An 11,521-nucleotide genomic window follows, 5' to 3' on the forward strand; every position below is an offset into this window, starting at 1 on the left:
AAATGGGGTAATCTGGGCGGGTAACCCACCCGATGGCGTAATGTTGTCCCCTTTGGGACATCGTATCTCTAAGTGCCCAATCTGTAAGCCCTCTTCGCCCTTGTGGTGTGCAAGAGGAGGCAGTGGACACAAGGGTCTGCCTGCCTGCCCACGATTGATTTGAGTACGGTGCTTGCCGCTGTGGCGTAGGATGGACTTGTGGTACGATGTGGCGACGAACAATTCAGGGCGGCCCCTGTTGCGGGGCGGTGAGCAAGTGGTGCTGATTCAGGATGCAGTGGGGCTCTATGACGGTAAAGAACGGGTTGAGGGGAGGCAGAGCGGTCGGGTGTTTCTGACTCAGCAGCGGTTTGTGTACGTCGATGATTTGAACCCGACGGGGAACTCTGTCGCGCTCGATCTGGAAAATGTAGCGTCACTCGAGTATTCTTCAGGGTTCCTGAAAAGATCGCCAAGACTGGTAGTCTTCGTGAGGGATGGGGGTACTCGTCCCCCGGGGGAAGATATCACCAGTGCAGGGTTTCTCACTCAATGGGTATGTCCCATCTGTGCAGAGAAGAATTCTACAGAGGGTAAATTTTGTGATGGGGACAGTTCGGTGCAACCCGTATGCTTCAATTGTGGTGTTCCAGCCGATTACGAACTGGCGAGGGACTCAATCAAATATATTGAGACGAATAAAAGTACGGATCCAACGGATCGCGACACTGTGGTGTGTCAAAGTTGTACTTTCATAAATCACAAACTGATGAAGTTTTGTGAAATGTGCGGGGGTCGTCTACCCCCGAGGAAATCCCATAGATCTAAGAAATTATTCTTGAAGACAGGGTCCCTCAAGGAAACTCCGCAGTTTTTCCAACTAAGTTTCAGGAAATCGGATGGCTCTCTGTTTGCAAAGGCGGCAGAGAAAACACTCAATGATGCGCGCCAGAAGGATATATTTAACCAAAACGTCGCGGAGATAGATGGAGCTGCAGTGAACCCAACAGTGAAGGAGGAGGAACTCGTCAAGAAACTGGACAAGATGGACCTGATGGGGATCAATGGGCTCGAGAAGTTTAGAGAGAACCAGCTTTTAAATAATGATATTTTGTTCACCAATGCATTGCAAGATCTGAACAAACTGATGTCCTTGGCAAACTCGATAGAGAGACTGTACAAAAGGGAGAGCAATAATTCAGGTAGCTCAACGACAGCTCACCCGTATCTGGTTGTTGATCGCGAGAAATTTTTCACAAAGGACTCCTTCCTTGACGAGATCGCCAGAGAGGTGTACGAATTCGCAATGTCTGAATTCAAGGATAACGAAATCGACAGGAATGTGATTGTTACCCTTGTGGATTTTTATGCAATGTACAACAAGTCCGTGCGGATCGGTACGGGGCTGATCTCACCGCAGGAACTGAGGGATGCATGTCAGCGGTTCCCCAAATTGGGGTTGCACGATTTGAAATTGTTGAAAGTCAATAAAAGAGTGTTGTGCTTGACAAGTGTGAACTCGCTCAAATTTGTAGAAGAGAGGGTAATGGAGATAGTGCAAGGGCAACCAGGCTCCGACTCCTTGAAGATCACACAGGTGCTGAATGAACAAGCGAAGACGGACAACAGTTGGGCAATCGGTATCATTGATGAGATTCTCAGCTCATGTATAAATAACGGGAAGCTGGTCTTGGACGAACAAATGAGCGGAATGCTCTATTATTCTAATACATTTTGGTCACTATAACATACTCTTGCATGCGCATAATTTACAATGTACAATATGTCCATAACACACACACAAATACACACATGACGGGCACTTCCCCTCTCCTTTTTGTCATCGAGATCATAACACTTCATTGGTAACCTCTTGCCAGTAACTCCTTTTCAAGACTGTTCCAAAAGTAACGAACAATCTCGACGTCTTTAAATCTCTGACTTTTATCTAACTCGACTCTCTGGACGTTCCATTGCTGGACATGCTGAGGTACCTCTTCACCACTGAAATGGAAGTAGTAACCCTTGCAATGCTGGAAAAGCTCCTGTGGGGTGTTCCATTGGTAGTTGTTAAATTGCCAAGAGTGGCCAGTTGTGAAAACGGCAACGACACGGTCCCAGTACTCTGGTTTGGTGAACATCCGGGTGTTGTTAACGACAATAAACTTGATCGGCCTCTCCAATCTATCGAATTTTTTCTCCACTGTGATCAGGTTATCGTTCAACGAGCTTGGCAGCTGGCGTGGGTCAATATACCGCGACCCTTCCAAAAACTGTTTGATGTTGCTTAGAGTTATTAAGGAAGATGTCGCCGATGGGATCAATATGATTGGATCCTTTCGCTGAGTGGGTTTCCTTGTGTTCGCAGTTTTTAAAACGTGGCCATTGGTTGCACCATTTTTACTCGAACGCAGCGATGCTTTTATCGATTGTACCAGTTTCAGTTCCGAATCCTGTATTAGGTACCCAAAGTCAATTGGCTTGGACCCACGCAGAGACGAGTTGTGGTCGAAGAAATTACGTTCATTCTTCAGGGTATTCACCAACACAGGATCCGCGTTAATCAGTTTATTCTCTGCACTTGGCTCCACCGCAGAGGTCCCCTCCTCCTTCTCTTTCCCATCTCCCCTCTCCTCCTTCGTGTTCTGTGCTGTCTCTCCAATGGTACCTTCTGCTGGTACAAGTTTCTCCCCTGTCTGCAACGTGGACGTGGCGTCGTTCTCTTGCAAGTAGGCAGATGTCTCTGATCTACCGCTGAGCCAGCTCAACAGATCGTTTCTTTGCAAGAAAGAAACGTTCGTTAGATGCTTATTCTGACAGTCTGCCAGATACTCAGCTGCGCTGGAATCCCTATGCAAGTAGCAATGCACAACAACCCTCAATTCTGTGGGCTTGCCATCCACTAAAAACTCCGTGGGCTGATCCAGCACAATCGTATCCGCGTCACCGAATTGCACAGAGACTGCCCCTACAATATCCTCAGTGACACCACCACCATTATCCAGCAACTTTATCGCATCACCGTTCTTAACATGCTCCCTAAAGTTCTGCAGAACGCCCATTATCAACCTTCAACAACTTAAAAGCAAATTCACCTAAACAGCCAAGATATCTCCACGTCAACACCAATTCTAGTCCTCTTCTATCAACTGTTCGGTGCTGAGTCTTCACCGTTTGACGGTTCATGGAAAATTTACAGCGAAAAGTGAAGAGTTCGGGTAAAAACGAATAATTTTTGGAATTTGAGATTCTCATCGCTTCAGAAGATCGAGATTGAGCGATGAGACGGCCTGTTTTGCGTTCAATTGTAGTCATCCGTGGTCTCAGCGAGTCAATTGAGTGGTTCTGTTGATGGCTAAGAAGGGGAAGAAGAATGGGGCAAGTCCGTCGCCCGAGGTAGCCCCCGGGAAGAAGGGCAAGAAGGGTTCCAAAAGCGAGGAGCCGGCCATTCTGACTAAAGAAGAGCAGAGGGCTCAGCAACAGGCTCATAGGGCCAAAGTGACCTCCACAGCGAGTTGGACTGGGAAACTGCCCCATACTTTGCTGCATGAGTTTTGTGTGAAGAAGAAATGGAACAAAGTTGAGTACGATATGAGAAGACATGGTGATAAAGGTATGGTAGCCACGGCAGTGCTGTCCTGGACAGACCCGAAGACTAAAGAAGTGTTGAAGGTTAAAATGAACGATCCAACATTTGACAGGACCACTGGGACCGGTCTGCTGCTGCCGCAGGAGACTGCCGCGGAGGCGAGGCATATGGCCGCGGTGGTTGCGTTGTCGCGAGTCGCATTCAATAAGAATTTGCAAATGATGCTCCCACCTAACCATAAAAAATTGTGGTACGATTTAGAGGACTACAGGAAATTGATCTCGAAATCTGATCCGAGATCTTGTGCTAGGCTTTTCGATTTGGAACCCTTCACATCCATGGTCGAGGAGAAAAAGACTAGAGAAAAGGCTGAAGAGGAATTCAAGGCAAAACAAAACCAAGCTGAAAAGACGCAACAGATACCCATCTTAATAACAAATGCATCCTCTTCGAAGCCTAGCTCGAGTTCAAGGAGAGCTGGGAATGATAGAAATAAACCAAGTGACGGACAAATAACAAAAATTGTCAAACCTGCCAAGACAAGACGGTCACTCGTCAAGTTCCCAAGGAAAGTATGGGAACGTGCATCCTTTGTTGATTTGGAGGAATCTACAAGGCAAATGATAGAAGCTACATTGAAACCTGTCATAAATTGGGAATCAGAAATGTACAAGGAAACACCTGAAAAGCATGCAGAAAGAGCGGAACTTGAGGTAAAACTTGTTGGGATAGGATTCAGACAAATACACGTCAAGGAGGCTATGCAGTTTAAAGATCCATTATCGTTCTTACTGTTTAATTTACCCGATGACGACTTACCGCCATTCTTCCATAAAAGAAAGGAGGATTCAAAAAATAAGGTGGAGATTGCATCTCTGCCGCTATCTACTAGATTAGTAGTGGAACGGTTGACTGAGCTTGGCGTTTCAGAAGACGAAGCACATTACTCCCTGCAGGAAGCCCGAATGAATGAAAATGAAGCCGTTGCTATTCTAATGAGTGAATTTGTCACTGTGCCACCTTCCAGCGCTGACCATTCCACAGAAATCTCGGAGGAGGAGTCCTTGGAGATGTGGAGGCAAGAATTAGAAAGTTTACAATGCATCGATGAGTCAAAAGTAGAGGATATCGTAACTGATTTAAGCTACAGTGTGGTTTTAGAGGGTGGATTGAAACTGAAGGCGCGGCTTTATAGAACGCAAGGATACCCTTACAAATTACCTGGTATCATAGTCTCAACTTTTGACAAAAAATACAAGCTACCGAACTACATCAAAAAGCAGATCCTGAGTAAATTGGTGAATTACCTCGTTGAGGGAAACCTCATTGGTGACATGCTTGTGTACAACATTATTGAGTGGTTAGAGGACAACATCCAAAACATTATTGACAATCCTGGATCACTCCTCTCTCAGAATGACTTAGCGACATCTTCTCATTCTGATACAATTAGAGGCAACCATGCTAAAAGCGTTTACAACAAAAAGAAAAATAGCAGGAATGTATCTCTTAGTCCGCAGCAACTGGACTCTCTTCACACTGAGTATTTGAACAGACAAAAGACTAAACAATATAAAGAGATGCAGGAGGTGCGTGCTCTGTTACCTGCGTGGAAAAAACAGGATGAAATTGTCGAACTGATTGAACAAAACGACGTCGTTTTGATTACAGGTGAAACTGGTTCTGGTAAGTCTACTCAAGTTGTCCAGTTCATCCTGGATGCACTCCAAAATTTGAAAAGAAGTACTAAAATCATCTGTACTCAACCTAGAAGAATATCTGCCATTGGTCTAGCAGAACGTGTTGCTGATGAAAGATGTGTCACTTGCGGAGATGAGGTCGGGTACACTATAAGAGGTGTAAACATGACTAAGGCGACCACCAGAATCAGGTTCATGACCACCGGTGTACTTGTTAGAATTTTACAAGGTGACCAAAGCCTGTTGAATGACTCAATTGTTGTAATTGATGAGGTTCACGAGAGGTCCATAGACACTGACTTGGTGGTCACGTTGCTGAAGAACTTGTTGGGGAAGGTCAAGGGACTGAAAATTGTTCTCATGAGTGCCACAGTCAATGTGGACTTGTTTAGCAAGTTCTTCCCCCAGTTGGGTAGATGTCACATTGAGGGTCGTACTTTCCCTATCAAGGACTACTTTTTGGACGACATCTTAGAGGCTTTGGACTTTAAAATCAAAAAGAATGAAAAACCGCAGTTGTACCGATATGAAGATACTGATGATCTAGATAACGGGTCTCAGGGTGGTGACGATGGATACATTAGACCTGGACCGGATTCTAATTTTTTCAAATCTGGGCAAATAAACTACGACTTGCTCTGCCAGGTCGCATTGCATGTTGATCAAGAGCTTAAATCCGGCAGTAATGATGGGTCCATTATTATATTTCTTCCAGGTGTTGCTGAGATAGACAAGAGTTGTCGAATGTTAAAAGAAATGGATACTTCGCATAGGTTTGTTGTGTTGCCCCTGCATTCCGCTCTGACTCCTGAAGACCAAAAGAAGGTCTTTAGGAGGTACGGATCTAAGAGGAAGATTGTTGTTTCTACCAACATTGCCGAAACATCCATTACCATTGACGACTGTGTTGCCACTATCGACACCGGGCGTGCGAAAACCATGTACTATAACCCTCGGGAAAACACAACACGATTGATTGAGTCGTTCATCTCCAAGGCGGAGGCCAAACAGCGTAGAGGTCGTGCTGGTAGAGTGAGGAAAGGTGTTTCGTACAAATTGTTCTCGAAGAGGCTTTTTGAGGAGGATATGGTGGATATGCCTGCACCTGAGATCAAGAGAGTCGCACTTGAGTCGCTGTACATTAGCGTTAAAGCGATGGGGGTCAAAGACGTCACTAGTTTTCTAGCTTCTGGTCTGGAGAGTCCTCCCCTGCAGTCGCTGCGGAAGGCGGAGAGGATGTTGACGACTGTTGGGTTGTTGGAGGAGGACGATCGAAGTTTAACTCAACTGGGCCGGTATATTTCGTTGATGCCCGTTATGGACAGCAAGCAGGGCAAGTTGTTGATCTACAGCATTATATTTGGAGTCACCGATCTTGGTGTGCTAACGGCTTCGATCCTAAGTTCCGGGTCTCAAATGTTCATTGGTGGAAGGGACAACAGGGATGCCATTAAGAAGGTGCTGTTGCGGTACCAAGCGAGAGGTGATCTGCTGGCGATGGTTGAGATTCTGAGACAATACTTGAGTATTGAGGACAAAGCTGCGAAGAGACAGTTTATGAGGGACAACATGCTGTCATACAACAAAGTGAGCGAGATTCTATCCGCGCGGGCACAATACTATTCGATCCTGCGAGACGTTGGGTTTTTGCCCATGAGTTACCGTCCCTGGAATGGTTCCCCGACTTTCAATGCCAACGAGAGTAATAGCAGTGTTGTGGAGATAATTCTGACTGGTTCGTTCTACCCAAATGTTGCTCGTGTGCAGTTACCGGACCCTAAGTTCCTGGCCACCAGTTCCGGTGCGATAGAGAAGGACCCTGAGGCGAAGACGATCAAGTATTGGGTCAGAAACGAGGAGTACGTGGACAAACTTTCTGAGTTGCGGCAGACGCAGACGGCCAGCGGCTCTGTGGACATGGATGATATGCCTTTACCTTCGACGAGGGCCTTCATCCACCCGTCCTCGGTGCTGTTTTCCGATCGAAACGTGAACGTCGAGGAGATAAGGGCGTTGGAGGGTGCCGCCGAGGAGGGCGCTGCCGATAAGTATGCCTCAAGGAATCCGATGTTGAAGTTGCCCTTCCTCGTGTACAACTCGTCGCATTGCACTTCGAAGTTGTTTCTGAACGGGATCACTCCGACGTCGACGCTATCGTTGCTGCTGTTCGGTGGCCCGATCAGTTACGATATCCATGGAGAGCAACACTCCCCTGGGATTGTCGTTGACGACTGGCTGCCGGTCCGAACGTGGTGTAAGAATGCTGTACTGATCAAGCGTTTGCGGCAACAGTTGGATGTCTCTATCCGGGAAGTGTTGCAGCGGCCAAGATACGATTCGCGGCCGAGCGACGCCCGCAGTGACAGTGACACGGCCACCGCTACAAGTGTGATCGATCTCGTAGTGAAAATCGTTGGTGCGTAAATGAGGGTACTGTATACGTCTATATATCGTACTGTAGAGTGAGGCTCTTGGCAACCTCTGTAGTCTCGATTGCGCTCTTGAACTCTTCGAAGCTGAGTTTCCCGTCCCCGTCCTTGTCGTTCTCGACAATTGTCCTGTCGACGATCTGTTGCAACTGTTCGTCCTCGAGGTTGTTCCCGACCATGATCTTGAGCACGATGTACAGTTCCCCGTTGGAGATGTACCCGTCCTTGTCGATATCGTAAATCTTGAACGCAAAGTTCAGTTTCTCGTCCTTCCCGCTGCGCCCACTAAAGATGGACAACCCTGTAATAAACTCTTGAAAATCTACGTCCCCCGAGTTATCCGTGTCGAACACCTCCATGATCCTTGCAGCGAGCGGGTTCGATGAGACACCAGGGATGCTCATGAACTCGTTCTTGTCGATGGACCCGGACGAGTCCCTGTCCAGCTTCATGAACCGCTTCCGCAGCCGCTCGATCTCATCCCTGTCGAAATTCGTGTCATCCAGCAGGTCATCCACTATCCGCGACGTCGCACCACCCATTGCTCACCGTCCTCCCGTCGGGGCCCTGTCCCCTGGTCATTGCAACAAGTGTCAGATAGTGAAAATTTATATTTAAGAAGACGACGGTGCAATACACCGAGTTACTGGCTGTGTGCTACGCTCAACACGTCAACAAGATGAGCGAGACGCCGCTGAACCTGCTGAAGTTGAACCTGGACGAGCGGGTGTACGTGAAGTTGCGTGGGGCGCGGAGCATGGCGGGGACGCTGCAGGCGTTCGACTCGCATTGCAACATCGTGCTGAGCGACGCCGTCGAGACGCGGTACGAGCTCGTCGACGGCGAGTTGCGCAGCACTGAGAGACCCTCTGAGATGGTGTTTGTCCGTGGGGACTCTGTCACGTTGGTGACCACGCCCGAGGACGAATAGATGTGCCACCCAGTTATCAATTAACATATATATATTAGTACGTAGCTAAGGACAACTTACACCACTAGAGAGTGTTGAGGGCCGCCTCGATGGCTTTACAACCGCGAAGGAGGTCCTCCTTGGAAATGACGAGCGGTGGAGCGAGTCTGATGATGTTGTCGTGGGTTGGTTTGGCTAGGACACCGTGTTCGCGCATCGCAAGACACAAGTCCCAAGCGGTTTTCCCCTTTGTACGTGTTTGATCAATGACAATGGCAGTGAGAAGCCCAACACCACGGACCTCTGCGATAACGCCTCCTGAGAGTTCTTGCAGTCTGCGGAGCTCCCCCAGGAGCAACTCCCCGAGTTCCGCGGCACGTTCCACTAGTTTCTCGTCCTTGATCACTTGCAACGCAGCGACGGCGACTTTTGACGCCAATGGGTTCCCACCAAAAGTGGACCCGTGAGACCCTGGAGCAAAACAGAGCATGATTTCCCGGGATGCCAATACTGCACTGCAGGGGACGACACCGCCTGACAAGGCTTTCCCCAATAGAACGATGTCTGGTTTCACGCCAGGGGAGTGTTCCGAACAAAGCAGTTTCCCCGTGCGGCCAATCCCCGTTTGAATCTCGTCACAGATGAACAAAACGTTGTGTTTGCGACACAGCTGTTGCACCTGGGACAAGTAACCCTCCGGTGGCACGACGATCCCTGCCTCCCCCTGGATCGGTTCCAAGATCACTGCGGCGAGCTTCCCACCTTGATGTTCGAACGCCAATTGCAAGTCCTCGATGACACCGTACCTGATCGGGGCGTTTGAATGGGGGGACACCGCCGAGGTGTTTGCCAAGAACGGCCCGAAATTCTTGCGCGAATCCTCTGCGTCGGTGGACAGAGAGATTGCACCGAAAGTTCTCCCATGGAAGTTCCCCTGGGCACCCAACACCATAGCCTCGTTCTCGGGGATCCCCTTCACTTCGTACCCCCACCTACGGGCCAATTTCAAAGCCGTCTCCACTGCCTCAGCACCGGTGTTCATGGGCAGAACCATATCGTACTGGAAGTACTCTGTGACGTATTTGGCGAACTCTGCAAACGCATCACTGTGGAATGCACGGGACGACAGCGTTAACAGTTGCGCCTGCTCGACTAGCGCCCCGACGATCTTCGGGTGGCAGTGACCCTGGTTTACTGCGGAGTAAGCAGACAGGAAATCGAGATACTCTCTGCCCTCTGGGTCCCAAACGTGTGCGCCACTGGCCTTGTGGAAAACCACTGGCAGCGGGTGGTAGTTGTGTGCAGAATATTTCTGTTCCCACTCGATAGTCTGTTCGGAAGATAGCATTGTGGTTGGGTGTGTACACCGTCAAATGGTAAAGCAGTAAAGCAGTAATGCAACAGCCTCTCTGCCTTATATATTTCAGGGATTCCGGGGAGAGGGTATTACCCTCGCTGTGGGTTACTCTCTGGGGAGCGCAGGAGTGAAGGGCAGCCGACAGCGAGGCGCGGCGCGTGAACGGAAGGAGACAGCGAGGCGGGAGAGCACGTGACGGGTGGCGGTTTTGTGTTACCCGGAACGCCTTGCTTTCTTGCACAGTGAAGGATAAGCATAGCACTATTATCTATATACCTTCTGTACAGACCTTGCATTTCAAGTGCTACAGCAGTGCTGTCAATCGTAGATTATGGCTATCACTGGCTTTTACTTTCTAGAAATAAACACATTATTTACAATTGCGATGCCGAGGTGCAACTGTAGAGGTTGATAATGTGAATCGAGTTATGATCGGCCGAGTCGAAGAGACCCTGTAGTTATAGCATCTCCAGCACGTACTCAGCACTATCCTGTCACGCGCAGTCCCATGACGTACGGTCTGGGGTGGGTGCGTGGTCACGTGATAGCACCACGCTCGTACCCAGTGATATCCAAAATACACACAGTGAGTACTGCTGCTGTGAGGAGATGCTCTTTGCGTGCGTGATCTCAGCACGCAACCAGTATCAGCCTGTGCTCAGCGCTCAAAACGCAAGTCTCTGCACAGGAGGTGTACAGATAACAGTGTCCCGCATGCTCACTACGGTGGGTACCCCCAGGTCCACCAGCTTCAGCTTTCCAATGTACTGATCTACAATGTTTATATTACTAAGTGAGTAACTGTGTGCTTGCTTTCTTCTAGTATCACACATTCTATGTTCTTGCCTTGTGTAGCACCGGGTGCCAGTCGTCTGTACCGTAGCTGGGGTAGCTGTACAGGTGGCGCCCAATTGAGTCACTCTGCACGGCGCCCATAACATCACTACCCACGGCACACCCAGGAAAACTGGCCGAGAAAAGGCCCGCTCCGTTGCTACCTGGCAACCGGTCGACAACTATGATGAGCCGTACCATCGCGGGTAGCAGCAGCAGTAGCGAGTACACCAATGGCAGAGACTTACAGTAGAGACCTGCTCAGCACGGTCGGGATGCGTGTGAGGCAACAAGTGGACATGGGCCACGCGTGGGTGCCCCTGGGGGGCCATGCGGAGTCGCTGGACCAGGCCACAAGTGCAAGATGCGTCGCTGGTGTTGTTGTTCCGCAGTTCAACGCCGCCGTGGTGCAGAGGCAGGAACAGTTGCAGCAGACAGTGCAGCATGGGCGGCTGCAGCCGCCCATGCTCGCTGCAACGGGGCCCTGCGAGTCGAATTTGTCCACCTCGTGGGGGGGAGACGCCGAGGCGGAGGAAGCCGGTGGTGACGATCATGACCACACAAGGAAGAGACAGTGTCCATGATCCCACACAATCAATACCTTCTCTCCCCCCCCACCACCACCACCACCTCCAAACACATACTTACATACTCCGTACACTGTTTGTAAAACATGATATTTTTCTTACAGCGTGATTTCAACGTCTTCAACAGCGCAAGCGA

General features: G+C 49.2%; 7 protein-coding genes across 7 annotated transcripts; 4 read left to right on the plus strand and 3 right to left on the minus strand.

Moving 5' to 3' along the window:
- Positions 1-190: 190 nt before the first annotated feature.
- On the plus strand, positions 191-1,726 carry VPS36 (ESCRT-II subunit protein VPS36; the record flags this gene model as incomplete). Its single annotated transcript, XM_022606632.1, has 1 exon — positions 191-1,726. The coding sequence occupies one exon, from the start codon at positions 191-193 to the stop codon at positions 1,724-1,726; it is 1,536 nt and encodes a 511-aa protein (XP_022463308.1).
- Positions 1,727-1,838: 112 nt separating this feature from the next.
- On the minus strand, positions 1,839-3,041 carry CDC73 (Cdc73p; the record flags this gene model as incomplete). The annotated part of the gene is made up of 1 exon (XM_022606633.1): positions 1,839-3,041. One exon carries the CDS (start codon positions 3,039-3,041, stop codon positions 1,839-1,841), a length of 1,203 nt encoding a protein of 400 aa, XP_022463309.1.
- Positions 3,042-3,330: 289 nt separating this feature from the next.
- On the plus strand, positions 3,331-7,692 carry KNAG0B06360 (RNA helicase; the record flags this gene model as incomplete). The annotated part of the gene is made up of 1 exon (XM_022606634.1): positions 3,331-7,692. The coding sequence occupies one exon, from the start codon at positions 3,331-3,333 to the stop codon at positions 7,690-7,692; it is 4,362 nt and encodes a 1,453-aa protein (XP_022463310.1).
- A 19-nt stretch (positions 7,693-7,711) lies between these two features.
- CNB1 (calcineurin regulatory subunit B) lies at positions 7,712-8,239 on the minus strand (the record flags this gene model as incomplete). The annotated part of the gene is made up of 1 exon (XM_022606635.1): positions 7,712-8,239. The coding sequence occupies one exon, from the start codon at positions 8,237-8,239 to the stop codon at positions 7,712-7,714; it is 528 nt and encodes a 175-aa protein (XP_022463311.1).
- Positions 8,240-8,376: 137 nt separating this feature from the next.
- LSM3 (U4/U6-U5 snRNP complex subunit LSM3) lies at positions 8,377-8,628 on the plus strand (the record flags this gene model as incomplete). The annotated part of the gene is made up of 1 exon (XM_022606636.1): positions 8,377-8,628. The coding sequence occupies one exon, from the start codon at positions 8,377-8,379 to the stop codon at positions 8,626-8,628; it is 252 nt and encodes an 83-aa protein (XP_022463312.1).
- Positions 8,629-8,692: 64 nt separating this feature from the next.
- Positions 8,693-9,955, minus strand: CAR2 (ornithine-oxo-acid transaminase; the record flags this gene model as incomplete). The annotated part of the gene is made up of 1 exon (XM_022606637.1): positions 8,693-9,955. The coding sequence occupies one exon, from the start codon at positions 9,953-9,955 to the stop codon at positions 8,693-8,695; it is 1,263 nt and encodes a 420-aa protein (XP_022463313.1).
- A 1,076-nt stretch (positions 9,956-11,031) lies between these two features.
- On the plus strand, positions 11,032-11,382 carry DIF1 (Dif1p; the record flags this gene model as incomplete). Its single annotated transcript, XM_022606638.1, has 1 exon — positions 11,032-11,382. One exon carries the CDS (start codon positions 11,032-11,034, stop codon positions 11,380-11,382), a length of 351 nt encoding a protein of 116 aa, XP_022463314.1.
- Between the last annotated feature and the right edge of the window lie 139 nt (positions 11,383-11,521).

The sequence above is a fragment of the Huiozyma naganishii genome, chromosome 2 (genome assembly GCF_000348985.1).
Source record: "Huiozyma naganishii CBS 8797 chromosome 2, complete genome".
NCBI lineage: Eukaryota > Fungi > Ascomycota > Saccharomycetes > Saccharomycetales > Saccharomycetaceae > Huiozyma > Huiozyma naganishii.